This window comes from Saimiri boliviensis, chromosome 11, assembly GCF_048565385.1.
Source record: "Saimiri boliviensis isolate mSaiBol1 chromosome 11, mSaiBol1.pri, whole genome shotgun sequence".
In the NCBI taxonomy this organism is placed as follows: domain Eukaryota; kingdom Metazoa; phylum Chordata; class Mammalia; order Primates; family Cebidae; genus Saimiri; species Saimiri boliviensis.
The window spans coordinates 4902964-4926882 of record NC_133459.1 but is presented as its reverse complement, the minus strand read 5'-3'; the positions used below and the strand labels follow the sequence as shown (position 1 = coordinate 4926882).

General features: G+C 52.5%; 1 protein-coding gene across 6 annotated transcripts in view; it reads right to left on the bottom strand.

Annotated features, from left to right (window-relative positions):
- The window catches only part of KCNAB2 (potassium voltage-gated channel subfamily A regulatory beta subunit 2), a 110759-nt gene that overhangs the window by 62039 nt on the left and 24801 nt on the right, over positions 1-23919 (bottom strand). For 2 of the 6 annotated variants that reach the window (XM_010350293.3, XM_003939625.4), the window contains exons 2-3: positions 1204-1332; positions 4-45 (exon numbers count right to left, since the gene is read on the bottom strand). In XM_010350293.3, the coding sequence (XP_010348595.1) occupies positions 4-45; positions 1204-1280 (119 nt within the window). In that variant the 5' untranslated portion in view covers positions 1281-1332. Of the gene's footprint in view, positions 1-3; positions 46-1203; positions 1333-6730; positions 7445-14339; positions 14490-23919 lie in introns of those variants that run through there. The other 4 variants (XM_074379975.1, XM_010350296.3, XM_010350294.3 and 1 more) reach the window with 3 other exon arrangements.

Here is a 23919-nt window from a genome sequence, read left to right as displayed (position 1 = left end):
TACCTGTAAAACTGGAGCTGTCTTTTGGGACTCCCATACCGAGTACTTCGGACAGCAGTGGAGGAAAGAGAAAAAGGAGAAAGGGAGAAAAGAGAGAGTCCATAGTTGGCATCAACCCCAGCAGGTGCAGCTCAGAAAGCACCACCAACGTCCCGTGTCCCCCGGGCCCCCGCCGGCCGCCTGCTCAGGACAGTCTCCGAGGATGCGCGGCGGGTGCTAAACGCTCTGCAGCAGCGCCACCCGGTGGCCACCCTGGAGCCAGTTTCCTGGACACACGGGCTCCTTCCTGCCTGGCCCTATTTTCCGTGGAGAACCTCCGGGTGAGGGTCGGTTTGGATTGAACTTGCTTCAGGACTTGCTTTGCAATATGCTTGCGGGCAATGGCTGAGAACCCTCCAACCCAGACGTGCCGAGAGCCCATGTGCTGGCAAACCCGCACGTGCCTGCTGGGTTCTTCTTAGGACAGACACTGCCTTTCCCTGGCTGTCTCAGACACGGGCTCTGGCTCAGGCCCTAACAATGATCCCGAAAGGTCCAGCTGCCCAAGACCGATGGGCTGCTGGGGTCCTGCCTGTGCGTTCGTCTTTCATGGGTTCTATCCTCTGTCCCCAGAGCCTCAGCTCTCACCAAACGCCCTCCGCGGCCGTTCAGCGCTGATTATGGTGCAGACAGAAACAGCCAGGGCTGCAGGCGGAAGTGAGTTCCACAAGGAGGGGCTTAGGGTGCCCGGGAACATCTGGCCACCCCAACTCCCTCTGGTGTTGGGAAAAGGGCAGACATGGTTCCCCAAAGGCATGCAAGGTCGTGATCCTCGCTCAGGAGAAACTGGCGGGGCCATAGGGGCTGAAATGTATGAAGTGAGAGAAAAGAATGCCGGCGTCGGCCCTGGCCATGCACTCACCCTCGGGCCTCTGTTATCCTTGAACGAGATATTTGGAAAGGGTCAGGGACGAGAAAGGAGTCTACTCTGGCTCAAACCTCCCAGAGAAGTTTTGCTTTTTCTCTCCCACTTGGGTCTTTAAAGCCCCTGCTCCTTTCTTAGAGAAAACGCTTGCCGGTGTGCACCTTGCAGCCCGTGGAAGGCAGAAGCCTCTGGGCCTGCTTGGGCCCTCCCTCCTCCAGAGGGGAGGACAGTGGTTTGGGAGCCCTTCCTCGAGGCAGGACAGACCCTGGGAGGTGGCCTGGGTGAGGGGTGGGGGTCACCTGTAGATCATCCCGGGAGAGCCCGTCTGTCGCAGGGAGAGCCGAGCCGGGGAGCCTGTCGTCGATTCTGGATACATGGAGCCGGCCTCACTTGTCCAGACCTGCTCGAGTTTTCACAGTGGGAAAATTCTGGAAGAAAAGCAAAGGGGAGGGGAAGAGGGTGGTGGTTAAAAAAGATCAACCACGTTTGGCTGGAGGCCCTGGGATCACAAAGGCCCAGGAGGCTGTCTGGGTTCAGGGCATCAGGGAGCCCTCAGCAGACAGACAGACAGACAGACAGACAGGCAGGGAGGCAGGCAGCAGGCAGGCAGACAGCAGGCAGGTTGGCCCACCGGCTCAGGAGGGGCTGAGGTGCAGGTGATGACCATGAGAAGGGTTTACGCATTCCTTCACACCACACTCCCACCCTGCACGTCGTGGGGGTCCTTCCACACCGCCACAACTGCTGGGTGTAGGTTCTGCTGTCCCCAGGTGCAGAAGAGACTGCCCAGGGGGCATCTGTGCATTCTGAGCTCCTGAATGCACTGCTGTCCCTTGCCCTGACTCTAGCCCACTGCAGCTTCCTGGTGCTGTCATTGAGCTCCTAAGTCAGGCACCTTGTCAGATGCCACTGATGTCCCCAGCTCCTGGGATTCCTGTCCTTGGGCCGTCCCCGCCCCAGAGTGCGGGCTGGACCTAGCCAGTCCTTCGAACCAGCAGACCATGGAAAACGTAATGGGCAGACTGTCACTTCTGTCTCGCTAGAGACTGTCCCTCCTGGCTCTGATAAAGCAAGGTGTTGTGTTGGAGAGGCCCATGGGGCAGGAACTAAGGGCAGCCTCAGGTCAACAGCTGGTGAGAAGCTGAGCCCTCAGCCCAACAGCCCAAAGAAAAGAGCCTTCAAATGACCAAGAGAGCCTGGAAGTGGATCCTTTCCTACCAGAGATTTCCAAGGTGAGCCCAGTAATGGCCAGCACCTCGACTGCAGCTCAGCAGTCCCAAAGCAGCAGACTCAGCCCTGCTCTACCCAACGCCTGACCCACGGGAACCGGGAACCAGGAGATCCCACCCTGGGCTGTCGGAAGCTGCAGGGTTTGTGATGAGCTGTTACAGCAGCATCAATTATGAGTATGGCTGCCAACATCCAGCCATCCACCCATCTCACCGGCTGCCACCCCTTGGGCTGAGCCACCGCTGCCTTTCACCTGAACGCCTGAGTCCCCTCCTAGTGGCTCCTCCTCGCCCCCTGCACCCTCTCAGCCCTGCACGCCTTGCTCCACTTGGCTGGCTGCTGTTGGGGGCTTCTATTTCAAAAGTGAATCTGGTCCCAGGCTCTTTCCTCCCCTTCCCAGGCACAGCCCCTCAGTCCCCCGTGCTCTGCCTCCTGGCCCTCGGCCCAGGCCCCTAGCCCTCCCAGCAGGCCGAGCTCACACCGTCTGTGAACCCTGGCACTGGCGGCTCCTTCTACTGGCTGCGCCCTTGCAGCAGTGTTTCTCAGCGACATGAGCCCCTACTGTGGGGCTCAGGGGTCCTGGTTGCTCCCCAGCCGACACCACGCCTTTGTTGCCTACACGCAGGTCTGTGGTGCCCCCGCGCCCTCTCTGCGGGGTGCATTCCAGGAGAGCAGTGGTTTCGTCTTGCTCACTGCTGCTCCCCCACGCTTAGAACGGGGTTTGGCTTCTGGAAGGACAAGGGCCCCTGATCCAAAATCAGCTGGTCCTGCACCCGCAGGCAAAGGGATGCCCCGGGCTCAAAACATAGCCCCACCCATCCATAACAACCCATGAAACTGTGGGAAACCTGACACACGTAGCCCAGCGGCTGACCGGCTTTGTTTTTCCCATCTTTTTTTTCCCCCAGAACAGTGACCTCCCATCACAGGAAGCAGCTTCCTCAGAAGAAAAGCAAAGTAAGGGAGTGGACTGACAAACGCCCTCTGTCCCTGGGGTCCAGGCGGCGCAGGTATAGGTCCCCCTAACAGTGGAGGTCTCCTCTGAGCGAGGGGTGGGAGCGCACGTGCAGACCCGCTGGAAAACTGGGGCCAGACTGGAAGCCCGGTACTTTGGGAGGCCGAGGCAGGAGGATCACTTGGGCGCAGGAGTTTAAAACCAGCCTGGGCAACATAGAGACATTTTTTTGTAGAGACCTGGTTTCCACAAAAAAATTAAAAAATGAGCTGGGCATGGCGTCGCACGTCCATAGTCCCAGCTACTCAGGAGGCTGAGGTGGGAGGGTCACTTGAGCCTCGGAGGTTGAGGCTGCCGTGAGCCATAATTGCACCACTACACTCCGGCCTGGGCAACGGAGTGAGACTCTGTTTTAAGTAAACCAAAACCAAAACCAAAACCAGAAACAAGGACAGAGGACGCAGAGAAGATGCAGCACCACGCTAACCTCAAAAGCGGTGGGGCTTGGTGAGAAGATCCCCGGGAATTTTATTCTTAAAGACCCTCATTCAGGCCAGGCACAGTGGCTCATGCCTATAGTTCCAGAGCTTTGGGAGGCCAAGGTTATCTGGCTTTGGGGTGACTAAATTCCTGCAGCACTGGGGGGCTGGAGGGGCCTCAAGGGCAGCCTCTCTTTGAGCACATTAGCAGCTCACGCGTTTTGCTCTTAGATGATTCAGAGGCAGGAGATCAAATCATCTCACTAAAGTCATTAAAAAGCTGTCGTTAAACTCCCATAGATGCTGTGCTTTCCATCAGAGGACAGTGCATTTCTTCACACACAAAACACTGGCTGAGCCCTACTGCTGTGGGAGATTGCCCCCACAAGCCACGGAGCCCCTGCCCCCAGGCTCCCCTGGGCAGCTGAGGGTCACGAACAGGAAACCAGGGGTGTAAAGGGGAGGGCTCTGCACAGCACCAGGCACGGGTCTGCTGAGAGCAGAGTCCTCACCACAGCCTGTCCCCAGGGAGCCCCCCATGGAGGCTGCGTAAACAAACGTGGCCCACGGGAGGCGGGATGTCCTCACACAGGACTGCAGAAGAAGCTGGGGCTGGGGGCTAGGAAGCCTGTGCCTTTAACAGGGCACGTAGCCCGCCTCTCCCCGCCCCCACGAGCTCACTGTGTCTTGGGTCTAGCTGCTGAGCTAACTTCCAGAATTCCAGAAATCCTAACTCAACTTGGGTTGGAAACAGTGAAGAAACTGAGTCACTGGTTCCACGGATGTGGGGTGGGGCCCAAGAATCTGCATTTCTCACAAGTCCCAGGTAACACTGATGCTGCTGGCCCAGGGACCCACTTTGAAAACCCCTGGCCTGGAGGCAAGGTCAAGGGCCAGGAGTCTAAGCAGGCCAGAGCCAGCCTGCTGCCGAGTTTTGTAAATAAAAGTTTTATTGGAAGGCCTCCATGCCCATTTGTTTAAGAATCCTCTTGGGCTGCTTCTGAGCTACACAGGCAGGGCTGAGGAGCTGCAACAGAGACTGCCTGGCTGAAAAGGCTAAAATATTTACTATCTGGTCCTTTACAGAGAAAGTCCATGGGCGTCCGCTCTAAGCCATCCTCTCCCCCAGGCTCAGGGGACACTTCGCCACGCCTCCCCTCCCACCCCACCCTCAGATGCCACTGCTGCTTCCCAGCCCCGAGAAAACACAAGCCACCAAAAGCCACCTTCCCTCCTGTGGCTACCCAGGAACTGGCCCCACAGTGTCCATGCTGCCCCATGCCCTTCTCTCTTTCTTTTCTTTTTGGGGACAGGGTCTTGCTCTGTTCTGCAGGCTGGAATGCAGTGGCATGATCATGGCTCACTGCAGCACCAACCTGTGGGGCTCAAGTGATCCTTCCACCTCAGCCTTCCACTGAGATGGGATCTGTACTCAAAGTTGCCTGCCATCCCTCCTGTGGCTACCCAGGAATGGGCCCCACAGTGTCCACGGCCACGTGGTCACTCCTAGCCCCACACACACTCAAGGGCACCCCAAGCCCATTCCTCCTTCTTCAGGAGGCACTGCTAGCTGCACTCAATGAGTTATTATTTTTCCCAAAGAAAACAAAAAGCAGTTTCTTTCTTTCTTTCTTTTTTTTTTGAGACAGGGTCTCACTCTGTTGTCCAGGCTGGAGTGCAGTGGTGAGATCTTGACTCACTGCAACCTCTGCCTCCTGGGTTCAGGTGATTCTCCTGCCTCAGCCTCCCGAGTAGCTGGGATCACAAACCATTCACCACCACCCCCGGCTAATTTTTGTATTTTTAGTACAGATGAGTTGTCACCATCTTGGCCAGGTTGGTTTTGAACTCCCAACCTCAAGCGATCCACCCGCTTTGCCTCCCCAAGTGCTGGGATTACAGGCGTGAGCCACTGCAGCCAGTCTAAAAAGCACAGTTTCTTAGACCCACTTTCGTCTCCACTGTTTCTCGCCTTCCGTTCATGAGGAAATTCCTCAAAAAGTTTTCCTTCACTTGTGAGATTCCTCCCCTTCCAGCTCACAAACCCACACTGGTCAGCCTCTGCCCTCACCACTCCGTGGGAGTTGCGCTTGCCAAGTCCGTGGGTAACCTCTTCATTGCTAGGTCCAGCGGTGGCCATTGTATGGGGCGACAGAGGTGCTGCCTGTGGCTTCCCCAGCTCCCAGGACTCCAGGCCCCTCTCATCCCTCCGGCCACTCCTTTTCAGTCTCCTGGGCTTCTTCCTGCTCCTCTCTGTCCCCCAGTGGCTGCCCTTGCTCAGGCCTTGAACCTCTTCTTTTCCATCCCCATGAGGCCCCTCAGATTTTCCGTCTTGTGGCTCTGAACCCCACTGCTCTGCTGCAGACCCCTCACCCCCTACCACTCCCCTGAACCCCAGAGCTGTGTATTCCCTGCTGTGCGGCTCAACTGTGAGGGTGGGGAACGCGTGCCTCGGATTCCAAGATCGGACATGGAGCTCCCGACGGCCCTCACCCCCAGCCCAGTTCTTCCCAGGGTGGCCCCAGCTGAGTAAAGAGCTCCCCGTCCTCCCAGGTGTCAGTCCCTCTCCAGGGCGTCACCCCGACTCCTTCCTTCCTCCCATGTCCCACCTCCCACACCCAATCCGTCCCTGGGCTGGGGCCCATGCCTCTCCCGGTCTCCTCCCTGGCCCAGGCTGCTGCTGGCTCTCGAGCTGCTCCTCACAGCATTCCCTGAGCCCACCTCCACCCCCGCCGCCCAACTCTATGGGGCCAGGGTGATCATCCCAGAACATAACTCAGAACATGTCATTACTTCACTCAAAACCTCCCAAGGGCTTCCAATCTTCTCAGAGTCAGAGTCCAGTCTCAACAGTGGCGCCACGACCTTGCTAGCCACAAATCCCTGCCGAGCCCCTCACACGCTGGCCCCTGCCGCAGTGGCTCCCTGCAGGTCTGTGAACCCAGCAGACTCACACCTGACTCAGGGCTTCATGTCCTCCTCCTGTCCCTATTCAGCTTCTGACCCCCCATGGTCTGCCTGAGCCCCTCCCACGCTGGCCTCTTTATGCCAAGGTCACCTTCTCGCGGAGGTCTTCCCTGGACACCTCCCTTGCTTCGCAGTCCCCTCTCCCCCACGATCCCTGGCCCCTCCCCTGGGCTGTTCCTCCCCAGTGCCTGTCACCTGTTCACACGCCTTCACCTCCACCTACTCTTCTCGCTCATGCAGTCTGCCGACCAAGATGCCGGCTCCGGGAAAGCAGGGAGTTTTGTCTGCTGTTTTCCCAGCGGTGCCTGGCACCTAGTAGACACCGAACAGGTATTTGTTGAGTCAATGAATGAATGGACGACTGGGGGGATGCCTCTGTGACCCAGCCTGCTGAAGGCCAGAGGACACAGGGCATTAGAGAGGTGGCCGGGGCTCGCGGTCTGCGTGACTGCAGGTAGCACAGCCCGCGGTGCTGGGGACAGGGCTTGCATGTGGAACAAGGGCAGCTTTTTCTGGAGGGTGCAATGCCCGCTGTGTCCAGTGGGGGTGCTCAGGGCAGCTACAGGTGCAGGGAAAAGCGGCACTGCTGGCCACTTAGGGAGACGTCCTTGGGAGGTCACCTGTCCCAATCCCTACCCCTCTGGACTCTGAGATGTGCTGACCCCGAGGTCAGGCTGTATCAGTGCTAGCAGCCAGCTTTCCAGCCTGCAGCCACAGGCGGGAACTGGACACCATTTGATGAGCACTTTACAAGAACTGCAGGCCACCAGCATAGCCTCTGTTTCATTCCTCCCCAGGGTCCCAGCAGCCCAGCCCACCACCTTTGCCACCTCCCAGGGCAGGAGGAGTTGATGAGATTTCCCCACAGCCCCTGCTTTGCATTTCAGGATGCAGGACACACAGGCAGAGCTGACTGGCCTAGAGTCTACCGCCACTGTCCAATCAGGAGCGACTGCATCTGCCAAGTGGCCAATCCCTGCGGAGCTGACATCCTACATGGAGATCCTGTGAGGTCCAGGCTGGTGCAGTGGCTCCTTCAGAGGGAGGCAGGCACAGCTAAGCTGGGTGGCCCCGGGATCCCTGACATCTCTGGGACTTGGGAGAACAGGCATCAGAAACAGTTTGCTAACACACGAGACCCATAAGGGTGAGCCCAGCAGCAGAGGGGGTGCAGGGCCTGGGGTCCAAGCAGGGAGTCCATGGTCTGTGTCTCTCCCATCATCACTTTCACTTGGTCCGCACGTGACCTGGAGCAAATCTCCCGGATTTAGATTCGGAGAAACTCAAGCATGGAGTGCTTACAAAGGCTTGCCCAACCTTCTCATGGAATAAAGAAGCAAGATGTCACAATGCTTGGAGCCCAGGAAGGAATCCGGTCATTAAATCCTAGCTCTTCTTTACATAGTTCACTGACAAGGATGGGGGTCCCAGGAAGGTTGGTAGGCTCCCTCTATGAGCATTTTCTTTCTTCTTACCAACTTACTACTTTGAAAACTTTCAAACCTCATAAAAGTGGAAATAATTAGAATAGCAGTAAATACCCATATACTCTTCATCCCAACCATTGTTTACCTCTTGACTCACTTGTATGCATTCCTGCTCCTCTCCTCCCCTTTTTCTCTCTCTCCACACACAGGCACACACAGGCACACACACACACATGCATACACGCACACATGCACATGCACACAGACACACATGAACATGCACACACATGCACACCCACCCACACATGCACATACACAGGGATACACACATGCACACACACTCACATTCACACATCCATATGCACTCACATGTACACATGCACACACACACATACACAGGCACACATGCACACACCCCCACACGCATGCATATGCACATGGACACACACACACACACACACTTTTCTCTGAACTGTTTGAAAGTGTGTTGCAATCCCGAGCCCCACCCCTGAATACGCAGTACTCATCTGAGAATTTTGTCTAAACCACACCACCAGCATTGCCCCTAAGATACTTAGTTCAGTATCACCTGATCCTCTATTCGGTGTTCCCAATTATTCCAAAGTAACTCTTAGAGCTTTACAAAAATCTGAGATCCATTCAAGGCTCACAGTGGCATTGGTTATTCTCTCTCATCTCTCTCAGTCTAGAAGCAATCCTCCATTTTTTTTCATTTTTGTTTTTTATGACATTGACCTTTTTGAAAGTTCAGGTCATCTGTCCTGCAGACAGCCCCTCAGTTTGGATTTGTCTGATTGCAGCTTTGGGATTCAATTTGTCTGAACCTTTTTGGGGCGATCTTGTCCTTCTCATGCATCCAGGCAGGGGCGAACAAGTGAGTTTGTCCATCGAGGGCAAAATCGGGTCTGGCCAATTGGTTAAGGTGGTGTCTGCCAGGGCAGACACGAAAACTCTTGTTTCATGATTAACCAGGAATCACAGGGAAGGTTCTCTGAGGCTGTGTGAATATCTAGTTCCCCCATGACCTCCCAGTGGGAGTGTTTTCTCCACTGCAGCTTTTCTAGAAAGGCCAAATATGTTGCCAGTTTGGGCTCTGAATGCAGCGTTGGCGAGAGGACAGGAAGCCGAGTTTATCTGAACACAGAAAGGAATCCTGGGGGCCTTGGACTGTCATTAAAGCCACAGCCCCAGGAAGGTGTCGCTGGTGAGGCTCTTTCAGGGACTGGTGGAAGGTCCACAGGGTCCCTTTTTGGGACTCTGGCTCCTGGAGTAAGCCTGGGCCATAAGATTTAGGGCTGGCAGTTCCATCCGCATGCTGCCGCATGCCTCCCTTTCTTTTGTGAGACAGGGTCTTACTCTGTTCCCCAGGCTGGAGTGCAGTGGCATGATCATAGCTCACTGCAGCCCCAACCTATGGGGTTCAAGAGATCCTCCCACCTCAGCCTCCCAAGTAGCTGGGACCACAGAGATGCACCACCGAGCCTGACTAATTTTGGTATTTTTTTATAGAGACGAGGCCTTACTCTGCAGCCACGGCTGGTCTCCAACTCCTGGGCTCAAGTCATCCTCCTGCCTTAGCCTCCCAAAGGGCTGGGATTACAGGCCTGAGTCACTGCACCCCGCCAGTGTTGGCAGTTTTTTGGAAAAGGTTGACCCATACATGATTCTAGGCAAGGGCACACAAGGAGGAGCAGCCCCAGACAAAATGGACAAATGAAGCAAAACTCTCTGGGCACAGCCAACCAAGGCGAGGGCCTCTCTTGGGGCCTCAGTTTCCTCATCTGCAGAATGGGGGGCCTTGGACCACAATTTCTCTGTTGGAGCTAATGGTCAATGACTATTATTTGGGGGGCAAATGTGCCCTGGGAGGGCTGAGTAGGAGCTTTGGTGGCTCCGTCCCCGATTCCCTCGACCTCAGCATCAAAGACGGACTCTGCACCCTGTCAGAGCCACTTGAGCTGTTTGCACAGATGGAAAGAAGTCAGTGCACCCAGTTGAGAGAAGGAAACGAATGAGCGGCTTAAGCCAAGAAACTACAAGAAAGGTCAGGACTGAGTCCTGGAGTCAAGGACAGAGATACAAAATAATAGAAGACACTTTCTGATCAGACCTGGTGGGGGACAACCTGTTATGGTTACCCAGATGTTCTGGTTGATGGAGCTGGCACCTGACTTGCACAGGGAGGGCATGAGGGTGAGGGGTGGAGTTACTGACCCCAAAGCTTCACTTCTCCCAGCATCCATGTCCTTTGCTAAGTGACTTTGCTGCCTCTCAACACACACACACATGCGCGCACATACCTACTCACACACACACACACACACACACATACACACACATACCTACGCAAATGCACACAGACCTATATACATACCTACTCACATACATACACACATGCACACACACCTACACACTTGTACACACACATATTTACACATATGCACATACCTATACTTACACACACATCTACACACGTACACACACCTACACACGCGCACACACAACCTACACACATGTACGTACATACACAGATCCCCTACACACATACATATACACATAACTACATACACATAACCCTACACACATACACACACACGCACCTACACATGTACACACATACAGACCTCCACATATACACGTAGACATACACACATACCTACACACATACACATATATAAACATACAAACACACACATACACACATGCAAAAAGAGACATATACACACACACACGTTGAAGGGGCGAACTCCTGGCCTTGTCCTCCTGTGCAGCCATGTGACTTGCTTTGGCTTCAGGAAGTAGGCAGATGTCTCAGTCACAGGGGACATGCCCCAGAACCTCTGCCATGGTCATGGGACGTGCATGCCCCAGTCCACCCTGCTGCAGATGCAAGAGCCACCCCACCTGGACCAGGCAACGCCAGCGCCACTGTGACCTGGAAGCAGATGCCCCGTGAGTGCATGATAAATAAATGCTCACTGTGGCTGCCAGCCGCATCATTATACAGAATTCGCCTCAGCGCTTAACCTCAGGGGTCCAGGGAGCCAGTTCTTCTTTGCTTTAATCTCCAGGGTCATACTTACAAGGGCTGAATTATAAGTCCAAGGGGTACCTGGAAACCTACTTCCAGTTCTTGCAAAAGGCCTTATCTGTCTCTTTACTGTAGATTCTGCAGTAGGAAAATGTGGGCTGGCTTGGACCTTCCTTTAGTGAGAAGTCTCGATCCAATGTTAGTACTTTGAGGCTGGAGAGGGGATCTCTCTTGAGGCTGAAATCTGCCAGTGCCGACTGCACAAGTCCCTATCTTTGTAGGGAGCTGGTGGACGACATTATTCCACCCTCTTTGGGTGACCCGAGGCAATCAGTCTGGCTTCCTGGGAAGTAGGTGAGGTCCAGTGAGTGGTTCCAATCTGGGCTTTGGAGTTGGCACGGGCTGGTGCCCTAACACTGCCATGGGCTTGTCAATGACCTTGGGCAATTCTCTCAACCCTCCCAGTGTTGGTTTCTCCATCTGTAAAATGGGATGATAATGAGGGAGGACTGTGTAGATGTGTTAACAGGCAGGGGTGAGCAATGGGGGCCGAAGGAGCTGGGACTAGCCTGTGCCCCACCCTGGTGTCACATCAGGCACAGGTGCAAGGAAGTCTCTGGCCCCAGGTCTGGGGATGCCTCCTGTGGAGTCACTGACCGCAGCTGCCTCCTGGACATGGGCGCCATCTGCATGAGGGCAGGTGAAGCTGCGTCCCGGGCCGCGGTCTTGCCCTCCGGGAAGTCAGCCTTGCCATAACACCTGCTCTTCTGGCTCCTGGTCTCCTTCCCTGTCAGGAGGCTTCTCTGTCTTTTCACTTTCCCAGAAAAGGCTCATCTTTTATAGATGTGACCAGCCACGCACAAGTGTGAGCCTCAGGGTGTCGTGGCGGGACCTGTGGCGCTTAGGCTCTCTGTGGCTGCATCCAAATCCTGAATCCAGAAGGTTCCAGGAGGCTGGTCTGTAGATCCTGAAGTTTTGAGAATAGTCACCTTGTATTCCTTATCTATTGCCAGGCAACTTGGACTCAGAGCTTTCAAAAGGCCAACCCCAATACGCAGGGGGCGCAGTGGACACCTGAAGGCCATCGCGGAGGTCAGCGACGCTGCACCAACACCAGCAATGGAGTCTGCCCCAGATTCACCCCTGTACCCATATCCCATAAGACTGCTGGGAGGTCAGCTCCTCCGGGCGGGGACCTTCACCTCTTTTGTTCATGGATGTGCCCCTGCACCCAGCATGTGGTAATGCCTAGTGAACACGGCGGAAGGGAGGGAAGGGGGCTCATCCAGGCCGAGTGTGACGCCCTGGGTGTCTTCCGGAAGGCCTAGGGCGAGGACTCCAGCATCTGCTGGTTGAACTGATGTTATTTTGCATGTTGCTCCTGGAACCCTGGAGGTCCCCCCGCCAAGCCCCTGAGGTATCTGCCGTGACTACCGCATGGCACAAAACCATGGTCTGTTTGTTCTGCGGGCCAGAGCCTGGAGGAGCTGTGGCGGTGACTGTGCCTCCAGCAGAGACAGGAAGAGGTGTAACTGCTCAAAACCGCATGATACAGAAGGGCACTTGCACAATACACTTCCCCTCTCACCCAGGAGCCAGGCGCTCACACAGGAGCCCGGTCCTTTCCTGAGGAGGATCAGATGGCAGAGTACATGCTGCAGACTCCGAGTGCACAAGGCGTCACGACCCCAGGGGGTCATCTGCCTGGGTATCATCCTGGGGATCTGGCAGAAAGGCCTGCTTGTCGGAAGGATGCCCCAGAGGGTGGGCAGGGTTCGGGAGATCAGCATAACCCAGTTTCCCGACAGCTCCATTGAGACTTCAGCTCAGATGTAGCCAGAGGAACACGGGGAGAACCATGCACCTCACTAGAGACTGGAGCTCACAGTCAGGAGTCCCTGTTTTCGTCACAGAGAAACCTCAGTCTCTCCTCCAAGCTCCTGAGGCCTGAGCCGAGGGGACCAGTGGCACAGTGACAGATGTCACACAGTTCAGGCAACAGCAGAAGCATCCAGACTTAACCACGGTGCCCAAGGTCATGACTGTCGAATGGAGCATCTGATAGTACATCACATCAACGTCTCACTAAACATTGTCAGGAAGATCACAGGCCAGAAATTTCAATCTCTTCAAAGCACATCCAAAGCTGCTCCCTGATTACAAACACCACAGGTCTAGACTGCTGCAAGGACATCTAACCAATGCTGCAATTAACCAAAAACAGACCACAGCCCCAAAATTCACGTGCCAGCGCCAGCTCCATCCTGCCTCTCAGTGACCACAGGGGGAGGTACGGTGCCATGCAGGGCCACTCACCTGGTAGTAGGTGGTGGGGACCCCAGGGCTGCACAGATGGCATAGCCCGTAGCGAGTCAGGGGCTGCCCAGGCTGCTCACTCAGTTGCTGGCTGGGCCTGTCCCCTGCGGTGGCAGCAGGAGCCCTCACTGATTCTGAGTTCCCCAAAACCACGTGCCCAGGCCCCCTGGCCTCCTCCTTTCAGCCGTCCACACACACACACACACACACACACACACACACACACACCCAAATGTGTCCCCCAGGAGGCTTACAGCCTCCTCCCTCCATGACCACACCCTGCACCCATATCCTCCCAAGGGGAAGTGGAGGAGGAGAGTGAGGAGATGCAGGAAGCCACAGTCACCAGGGAGCTCCTTGGCCTCCCCTCTGGCACAGTGACCTCAGGGCTGTGTAAGGGGTTGCAGGGTGGGGAAGGGGTCTGAGGGGTCTTTATCCCTCACCACTGCCCCATGCTCAGCCCCAAGGATGAGGGAAGAGAGGAGGGATCGGGGACCCTCACCACCACTGTTCAAGGCAGGGGACTTCATGCCTTCCACCCAGAGACGGGAATCCCCAGGCCAGGGCTTCCCGGAGATAGCAGACAAGATGGGCAGGGCTCTCCCCAGGAGCTGCCAGCCCTGCCCCCTGCAGAGGGACAGCAGTGGCCCCGCAGGGCTCTCGATCTCCCGGTATCTCCCTCACTGTTGCCCCAGGAACGAGAGCGGAAGCCAGCGGAGAATGTGTCATGTTCAGACACCTCTGCCAGGTGCCAGGCCCACTCTGCCCAGCAGCAGCAACAGGGAGCCGCGCAGGGCTGAAGTGTGTTGGTCAGGGTGTCTTTGGGGTCAGCTCACCCTCAGGCTGAGGCCAATCCCTAGGGGGGCACTCGGGGCTCAGGGGTGCAGGCTAGCACAATTCACCCTGGACAGTAGGTGGGCACCTAAGCCCTGCCCAGGGAGCTGGGGTTGCCCACCCATCAGACACAGAACCCATCCTGGAAAACCGGATCCCGGGAGTACCCTGGTACCTGCTCCTGAATGGGAACGACCGGAGGCAAGGCCATTTTCCAAGCACTCAGGGGAAGGCGAGGTCACACATCTGCTGCAGAGTGCGCGCCCTGGAACCACAGCACCCAAGAGGAAGTTGGTGCACCACATGCCAGAACTTGTGCACTGCTGCCGCAGGGCGGAGAAGCTTGGTGCAGTGGGGTGCCGGGGCGTGGCCTCTGCTCCCAGGCGTGCCTAGCGCCATGACCCAGGTGGGAGGGCCCAATGCCTCTGGCTGTCCTGACGGAGCAGCAGTGGCCAGATGGGGCAGGAGGCAGGCAGATGACAGAGAGCAGGTGGGTGTGAGGGGGCAGTTCGGGGCTCTCCCTGTGCTGAACCTCAGGGGCTTCCTGAAGACCCAGACCTTCCCTGTTGGTGCAGGGCCCCTTTCTCAGGGTGGGGGTGCTGGTGATGTTGAAGAGCTCCCCTCACTGCTGCCGGCTGTGTGCTGGGGGGCTGCCCACTTTTAACCTCAGCTCCCTCGTCCGATCTTCCCCGCCACCCTGGAAGGAGTCCTGTTGCCCCTCACACCACAGGTGATGCCATGGAGGGTCTCAGGGCCCTGGACTCAGGGCTGGCTGACTCCAGAGTGCGCTGTGGGCTGTGCACTGCTGAGAAACCCAGGGCAGGCTCTGCCGCTCCATCTCCCATCCCTGTGCCAGGACACAGAGGGGGCAGCCGCCTTGAGGGGGCAGGTGGCCCTGGGAAGGATGGGCCAGAGGGGAGAGCACCCTCTATGGAGAGTTTTCTTTCTCCCCGTGACCTCCCCCTGCTCTGCTATTCCTTCTTGGGAAGGCCCCTCCTCCCTCCCACACCAGCTGCCGAGCCTCGGCCAGGCTCTCTGGTGACTCACTCTGGGGACAGCCCAAGCTCTTTGGGGTGCCAGGCAAAGGGAGGACTCGGGTGGAACATTCCATCTCCTGTGGTGCCAGCCACCTGCTCTGTGCTGAGTCCCCGGTCCCAGGCCACCCCCATGTGTGTGATTCCAGGAGGGAGGCCGGCACCCTCTCTCCTGGCATGGGCACACAGCTCTAAAGCTGACACTGGGGTTGGCGCTGTGTGTTCCCAGCAGGTTAAAGATAAGGACAGGAGTTGGAGGGGTAGAAAGAGGAAAAGGGAAAATATAATAGTTTGGGTGCTCAGTAAGAAAACAGAGGTGTCGAGAGACACACAGGAGGGAGAAGAGGGAAGGAGGAAGGTGAGCAAACGGGAGAATGAAAAAGAAACGGAGAGAACTGGTCTGGGGCAACCCACGTTGAGCCAGCTCTAGGCGTTGCCCCCAGCCCTGGCCGAGACACACTTTTTACCGCTGGGGGAATCGAGGCCCAAGAGTATTAAATAACATCCAAAGTCACTTGGTGAAATTAGTGGCAAAGCTAGAACCAGAGCCTGGGTGTGTCCAGCTCCAAATCGGGGCTCTTTCCTCACACACACCTTGACCTCCCCACCCTGGAGCCCCCCATGGATCTCTGGTTCTGGACAGGTGACCTCCACTGCCAACCAGGTCCAGGGGAGCAGCCACTGTCCTCTTGCCCTCAGTATGGGGATGTTGCTGTGACTCTGTGGGTCTCCAAACACAGACTGTAGTCACGGCGATCACCGACCACAGCAGCTGATGCTGAATTCACAAGCAGAGGTAAAAGCCGGACGCTGTGAAGCTAACCCCACTGGCTGTTTTGCAGTTTCAGACACACTGAACCAGCTCTCAGACTTCGTTCCTGGCTTTTAAACACAAATGGTGTTTTTCAGATATTTGCCAACTCTTTTCTAAAAGAGCTTCTTTGCACCAGGAAGGCAGGTGACCGGTAAAGGCTGGGCAGCAGATTAGAGATACTTCATTTAAAAGACACTAATGGCTGGCTGCAGTGGCTCACACATGTAACCCAGCACTTTGGGAGGCCAAGGTAGGAGGACTGCTTGAGGCCAGGAGTTTGAGACCAGTCTGGGCAACATAGTGAGACCCAATTTCTAACACAAAATTTAAAAATCAGCCAGGCGGCTGGGTGTGATGTCTCATGCCTGTAATCCCAGGACTTTGGGAAGCCAAGGCAGGTGGATCACCTGAGTTTGGAAGTTCGAGACCAGCCTGACCAACATGGTGAAATCCTGTCTCTACTAAAAATAAAAAAAATTAGCTGGGTGTGGTGGCAGGCGCCTGTAATCCCAGCTACTCGGGAGGCTGAGGCAGGAGAATCACTTGAACCCAGGAGGCGGAGTTTGCAGTGAGCCTAGATGACACCATTGCACTCCAGCCTCGGTGACAAGAGGAAAACTCCATCTCAAAATAAGAAAAATATTTAGTCAGGCACGCTAGTGCATGCCAGTGGTTCCAGCTGTATGGGAGGCTGAGGTAGGAGGATCCCTTGAGCCCAGGAGTTTGAGGTTACAGTAAGCCATGATCATGCCACTGACTCCAGCCTGGGCAACATAACAAGACCCACTGCTATAAATAAATAGATAGGTAAATAAAAATAGCAGGAACCATCAACAGTAATAAAGCAACCCAGAGTGAGTGAAAAGAATTGCAAATCACATATCTGTTAAGGAATTAATATCTAGAAAACATACAGAGCTAAAATTCAACAGAAAACCAAACAGCCCGATTATAAAAATGGCAAAGGACTTGAATAGACACTTTCCAAAGACAATACACAAATGGCCAATAAACACATTAAAAGACACTCAACATCACTAAGCATTAGGAAATGCAAGTCAAGACTACAGTGAAATACTACCTGGCGCCATTAGGACAGCTGTGATAAAAAAGCCCAGAATTATAAGTGCTGGCAAGGTGTGGAGAAACGGGGCCCCTTGTGCAGTCCTGGTGGGAATGTGAAATGGTACAGCCACTATAGAAAACTGTAGTGTTGCTCTTTGAAAACTAAAAATAGAATTACCAGCAATTCCACTTCTGGGGATATACCCTAAATCACACAAACATATTTGTACCCGTGTGTTCATAGCAGCATGATTTGCAATAGCTTAATGTGGAAACTACCCATATCCATTGATGGATAAAGGGATAAGCAAAGGCTGGGTACGGTGCCTCACACCTGTAATCCAAGCACTTTGGGAGGCTGAGGTGGGCAGATCACTTGAGGTCAGGAGTTCAAGACCAGCCTGGCCAATATAGTGAAACTCCATCTCTACTAAAAATACAAAATTAGCCAGGTTTTGTGGAAGGCACCTGTAATCCCAGCTGCTCAGGAGGCTGAGGCATAAGAATCACTTGAACCCAGGAAACGGGGGTTACAGTGAGCTGAGATCGTGCCACTGTACTCCAGCCTGGGTGACAGAGGGAGACCCTGTCTCAAAAGAGAGAGAGAGAGAGAGAGAGAGAGAGAGAGAGAGAGAGAGAGAGAGAGAGAAGCAAACTGTGGCCTGCCCATGCAATGGAATATCCCTGTCACAGAAAGGAAGGAAATGCTGACACATGGTACAACCCGGCTGAGCCTTGAGAACATTCTGCTAAGTGAAATAGTTCATTGCAAAATGACAAATACCGTATGATTCCACTTAACTGAGGTTTCTAGAGTAGTCACACCAGAGACAGAAAGTAGAATGGTGGCTGTCAGGAGCAAGGAAGAAGGAACGGGGAGTTCGAGTTTGATGGGGACAGAATTTCAGTCTGGGAGAATGAAAAGGGTCCTGGAGATGGATGGTGGTGATTGTAGCGCAGTCTTATGAATGTGCTTAAAACCACTGAACTACATACTTAATACTCCTGAAACAAATCCTCAGTACCACTGAACTATACCCTCACTACCACTGAACTGTACACTGAATACCAATGTACACTCAATACCACTGAACTGTACACTCAATACCACTGAACTATATACTCAATATCACTAAACGATACCCTCAATATCACTGAACTACATACTTAACACCACTAAACGATACCCTCAATACCACTGAACTATACCTTCAATACCACTCAACTGTACACTCAATACCACTGAACTGTACACTCAATACCACTGAACTATACCCTCAATATCACTGAACTATATCCTCAATATCACTGAACTATAAACTTAATACTACTGACCTATACACTTAATACCACTGAACTATACACTCAATACCACTGAGCTATACCTTCAATACCACTGAACTGTACCCTCAATACCACTGAACTGTACCCTCAATACCACTGAACTGTACACTCAATACCACTGAACTATATACTCAATATCACTAAACGATACCCTCAATATCACTGAACTACATACTTAACACCACTAAACGATACCCTCAATACCATTGAACTATACCTTCAATACCACTCAACTGTACACTCAATACCACTGAACTGTACACTCAATACCACTGAACTATACCCTCAATATCACTGAACTATATCCTCAATATCACTGAACTATAAACTTAATACTACTGACCTATACACTTAATACCACTGAACTATACACTCAATACCACTGAGCTATACCTTCAGTACCACTGAACTGTACCCTCAATACCACTGAACTGTACACTCAATACCACTGAACTATATACTCAATATCACTAAACTATACCCTCAATATCACTGAACTACATACTTAACACCACTAAACCATACCCTCAATACCATTGAACTACATACTTAACACCACTAAACCATACCCTCAATACCACTGAACTGTACATGCAATACCATTAAACTATACCCTTAATCCCACTGAACTATATCATCAATTCCACTTAATCGTATATTCAATACCACCAAACTGTACCCTCAATACCACTTAACTATACACTCAATACCACTGAAATATACACTCAATACCACTGAACTGTACACTCAATACCACTGAACTATACCCTAAATACCACTGAACTATACACTCAATGCCACTGAAATATACACTCAATATCACTGAACTGTACAAACCACTGAACTATACCCTCAATACTACTGAACTATACACTCAATACCACTGAACTATACTGAGTGCCACAGACCTATACACTCAATACCACTGAACTGTACACTCACTACCACTGAACTATACACTCACTACCACTGAACTGTACACTCAAACCACTGAACTGTACACTCAAACCACTGAACTATATCCTCAATACCACTGAACTGTACACTCAATACCACTGAACTGTACACCCAATACCACTGAACTGTACACTCAAACCACTGAACTGTACACTCAATACCACTGAACTGTACATTGAATACCACTGAACTATACACTCAATACACTGAACTATACACTCAATACCACTGAACTATACACTCAATACTACTGAACTATACACTCAATACCACTGAACTATACTGAGTGCCACTGACCTATACACTCAATACCACTGAACTGTACACTCAATAACACTGATCTATACCCTCAGTATCACTGAACTATACACTTAATTCTACTGAACTATACACTTAATACCATTGAACTATACCCTCAATATCACTGAACTATACACTCAATATCACTGAACTGTACAATCAATACCACTGAACTATATACCCTCAATATCACTGTATTATATACTTAATACTACTGAACTACACATTAAATACCGCAGAACTATACACTTAATACCTCTAAACTAAACCCTCCATACTACTGACGTGTACATTCAATACCACTGAAGCATACACTCAATACCACTGAAATATACATTCAATACCACTAAACCATACTCAGGACTACTGAACTACAAACTCACTACCACTGAACCATACACTCAATAGCACTGAACTATCCCCTCATTACCACTGCACTATCCCCTCAATACCACTGAACTATACACTCAATACCACTGAACCATACACTCAATACCACTGAACCATACACTCAATACTCAATTGTACATTCAATACCACTGGACTGTACATTCAATACCACTGAACTGTATAGTCAATACCAGTAAACTGTACAGTTAATACTACCGAACTATACTCTCAATACCACTGAAATATACCCTCAATACCACTGAACTGTACATTCAATAGCACTGAACTATACACTCAACACTACTTTACGATACACCTAATACCACTGAACCATACCCTCAATACCACTGAACCAGACTCTCAATACCACTGAACTAAACACCCAATACCACTGAAGCATACGTGCAATACCACTGAACCATACACTCAATAGCACTTAACTGTACACTCAATACCATGGAACTGTACACTCAATACCACAGAACTACATGCTCAATACCACTGAACTACACACTTGATACCACTGAACAGTACAGTAGATACCACTGAACTATACCCTCAATACCACTGAACTGTACACTCAATACCACTGAACTGAACTATACCCTCAATACCATGGAACCATACACTCAATCCACTGAATTATACACTCAATACCACTGAACTGTACATTCAATACCACTGAACTACAAACTCAATACCACCGAAGTGTACACTCAATAACACTGAACCATACACTTAATACTATTGAACTGCAGACTTCATACCGTTGAATTGTATACTTAATACAACTAAGCTATACACTTAAAAGTGGTTAAGATGGCATATTTTACATGTTACCACAATAGAAAACACTGGGAAAAACGAAAAAGAAACTTCTGCATCATAGAGTTAACAGCAGCTCCACGTTTTTATGTGTTTAAGCCAAATATTTAAGCTGGATCAATAAATGTGGCACATGATGGCTCACACTTGTAATCCCAGCACCTTGGGAGCCCAGGGTGAGTGGATTGCTTGAGCTCAGGAATTTAAGACCAGGCTAGGCAACACGGAGAAAACCTGTCTCTACAAAAACTAAAACAAAAACATCAGCTGGGCATGGTGGTGAGTGCCTGCAGTCCCAGCTACTCGGCAGGCTGAGGCAGGAGGATGGCTCATACTTGGAAGGTGGAGGCTGCAGTGAGCCGTGATTGTGCCACTGTACTCCAGCTGGGTGACAGAATGAGACCCCGTGTCAAAAATATACATAAAAATAAAAATGTAAAAAATGTGGTAGATACGGTTGTTAAGTGGCCCAGCTGTCACCCATGACCCCCATTTCCTTAATTTTCTTCCAGCTGGGGCGGCCTGTTGGCAGCCTATAACCCGAGTCCTGGAGGGTAGGGCTTCTGGGAAAGTTCTGAATGGAAAGGGACGAGATCATGGTGCGTTCTCGTCACGGAAGAGGCTGAGTATCAAGTTCTGCTTCTGTTTTCAGCAGGAGTAGTGCCGGGGGCATCATAGGCTAATCGGGGGCAGGAGATGGCAGTCTGCGAGGCCGAGGTGGGAGGCTGTACTGCATCAGGTGGCCTTGACACAGAATGAGATCCCAGCCAGCCCCATCTGGGGACCACTGCAACTCCCCTCCGGCTTAATAGGGACCTCATGGCGGTTCTCCTTCTAGTTTCTAGTTACTTCTACAACATAAGAATCAACTACTGAATCAATCTGCTTTGATGCAACCTTATTCCTCTGGCCCAGGACTGTGGGGGTGGGGGCAGATCCCCCAAGTGTTGCCGAGATAACTAGATTCACACGTTGTGAAACCTCGGAGCATGCAGAGCCGGGAGCCCAGGTGCAGGTATCCGGGGGATGCATGACCCCCTCCCTGCCTCCACCTGTGGGGAACTCCAGGCAAATCATCTCACTGGGGACAACTGAAATGACAACAGGGTCCTCGCGTATTGATTTGAAACCAGCTTCCTCGTAACTTCCACCTGCTGGGCCTGCTCTGCTCTCTGGACACTGACAACGGAGTGAATCCCTCTGTCTAGGACATTTCCTGGAGCATCTGAGGACACCTGCCATCGCTTGCCCATCTCAACCGAGCCCTTTGTGCTGGACAGCACACCTTGCTTCTTTCCCTCCTTCCACGCAAGGTTTCTGACTTAAGCCCACGGACGGAGTTTTGGCTGACAGTGCAACATGTGCCTTAGACGGGCTGTGATCCGGGACCCTCACCAAACCTTACAGGCTGGCCCCAGGGCGGTGCCGCCGTGCCAGTTGGGATGCTGAGGCCTAGGCTGGCAAGCTGGGCCGTGGAGAGCAGGAAGTGCAGTGCTCCGGTGCCCAACTCCGGAGTCTTAATTAGCCATCACTTGGCACAGCCTCTTTTTGGAATGTCAGCACCTGCTGCTCTCTCTTGATGGTGTTTCTGTTTGCCAAATCCTTCCTAAAATGACAGAGGCCCCCAAGAACCTGGGCAGCGTTGCATGTCGGCTGGTCAGCCAAGAGTACAGCGAGGTGGCCTCCCTGATTGCTCTAGGACAGGGGTTGGCAAACTGCGGTGGCCCGAGGGCCAGGTCCAGCCTGTCACCTGTGTTTGTGTGGCCCTCGAGCTAAGAATAATTTTTTTGTTTTTTTTGAGATGGAGTCTCATTCTGTTGATAGGCTGGAGTGCAGTGGTGCGATCTGGGCTCACTGCAACCTCTGCCTCCCAGGTTCAAGCGATTCTCCCGAGTTCGAGTGATTTGCCTCAGCGTCCCGAGTACAGATTTGGGCCACCACACCCAGCTAATTTTTGTATTTTTAGTAGAGACGGGATTTCACCATGTTGGCCAGGATGGTCTTGAACTCCTGACCTTGTGATCTACCTACGCGATTTCACCATGTTGGCCAGGATGGTCTTGAACCTCTGACCTTGTGATCTACCTGATTACAGGTGTGAGCCACTGTGCCTTGCCAAGCTTAGTTTTTACAGTTTTATGTATTTCATTTTAATTTTTTTTTTGAGAAGGGATCTTGCTCTGTTGCCCAGGTTGGAGTGCAGTGGTATAATCACAGTTCGCTGCAGCCTCGAACTCCTGGGCCCAAGTGATCCTCCTGCCTCAGCCTCCAAAGTGGCTGGAACTACAGGCGCATGTCACCACTCCCAGCTAATTTTAAATTTTTTTGTGGAGACAGAATCTTGCTATGTTGCCCAGGCTGCTCTCAGATTCCTGGCCTTACACTGTTCTCTTGCCTCAGCCTCCCAAAGTGCTGGGATTATTAGGTGTGAACCACTGTGCCCAGTCTGGTTTTTGGTTTTAAATGAAAGAAAACCAAAAGAAGAATAACATAACACACAAAATTTATATAAAGTTCCAATCTGAGCATCCATAAATAAAGTTTTATTGGCATGTAGCCAAGCTCACTTGTTGTCTTAGTGAGCATGCCATAACCAAATACCACAGCCTGGGCAGCTTAAGTAACAGACATTTCTGTTTCATGGTGCTGGAGGCTGGTAAGTCCAGCATCAGCGTCCTGGCATATTCGGTTCCAGGTGAGGGCCCTCTCTTGCCCTGTAGACAAAATTCCTTCCTGCTGGGTCCCCACAGGGTAGAGAGGGAGCTCTGGTCTTTTCCTCTTCTTTCCAAAGCACTGATCCTGTCATGGGGCCTCTACCCGAGAATTACAAAATATTATCTGGGCATTGTGGTGCATGCCTGTGGTCCCAGCTACTTGAGATGCGGAGGCTGGAGGATCGCTTGAGCCCAGGAGGTCCAGGCTGCAATGAGCCACGATCATACCACTGCACTCCAGCCTGGGCAACAGAGCAAGACCTGAGTTTATCTAAAGCTTATCACCTCCCAGGCCCCACCTCTTAATACCAT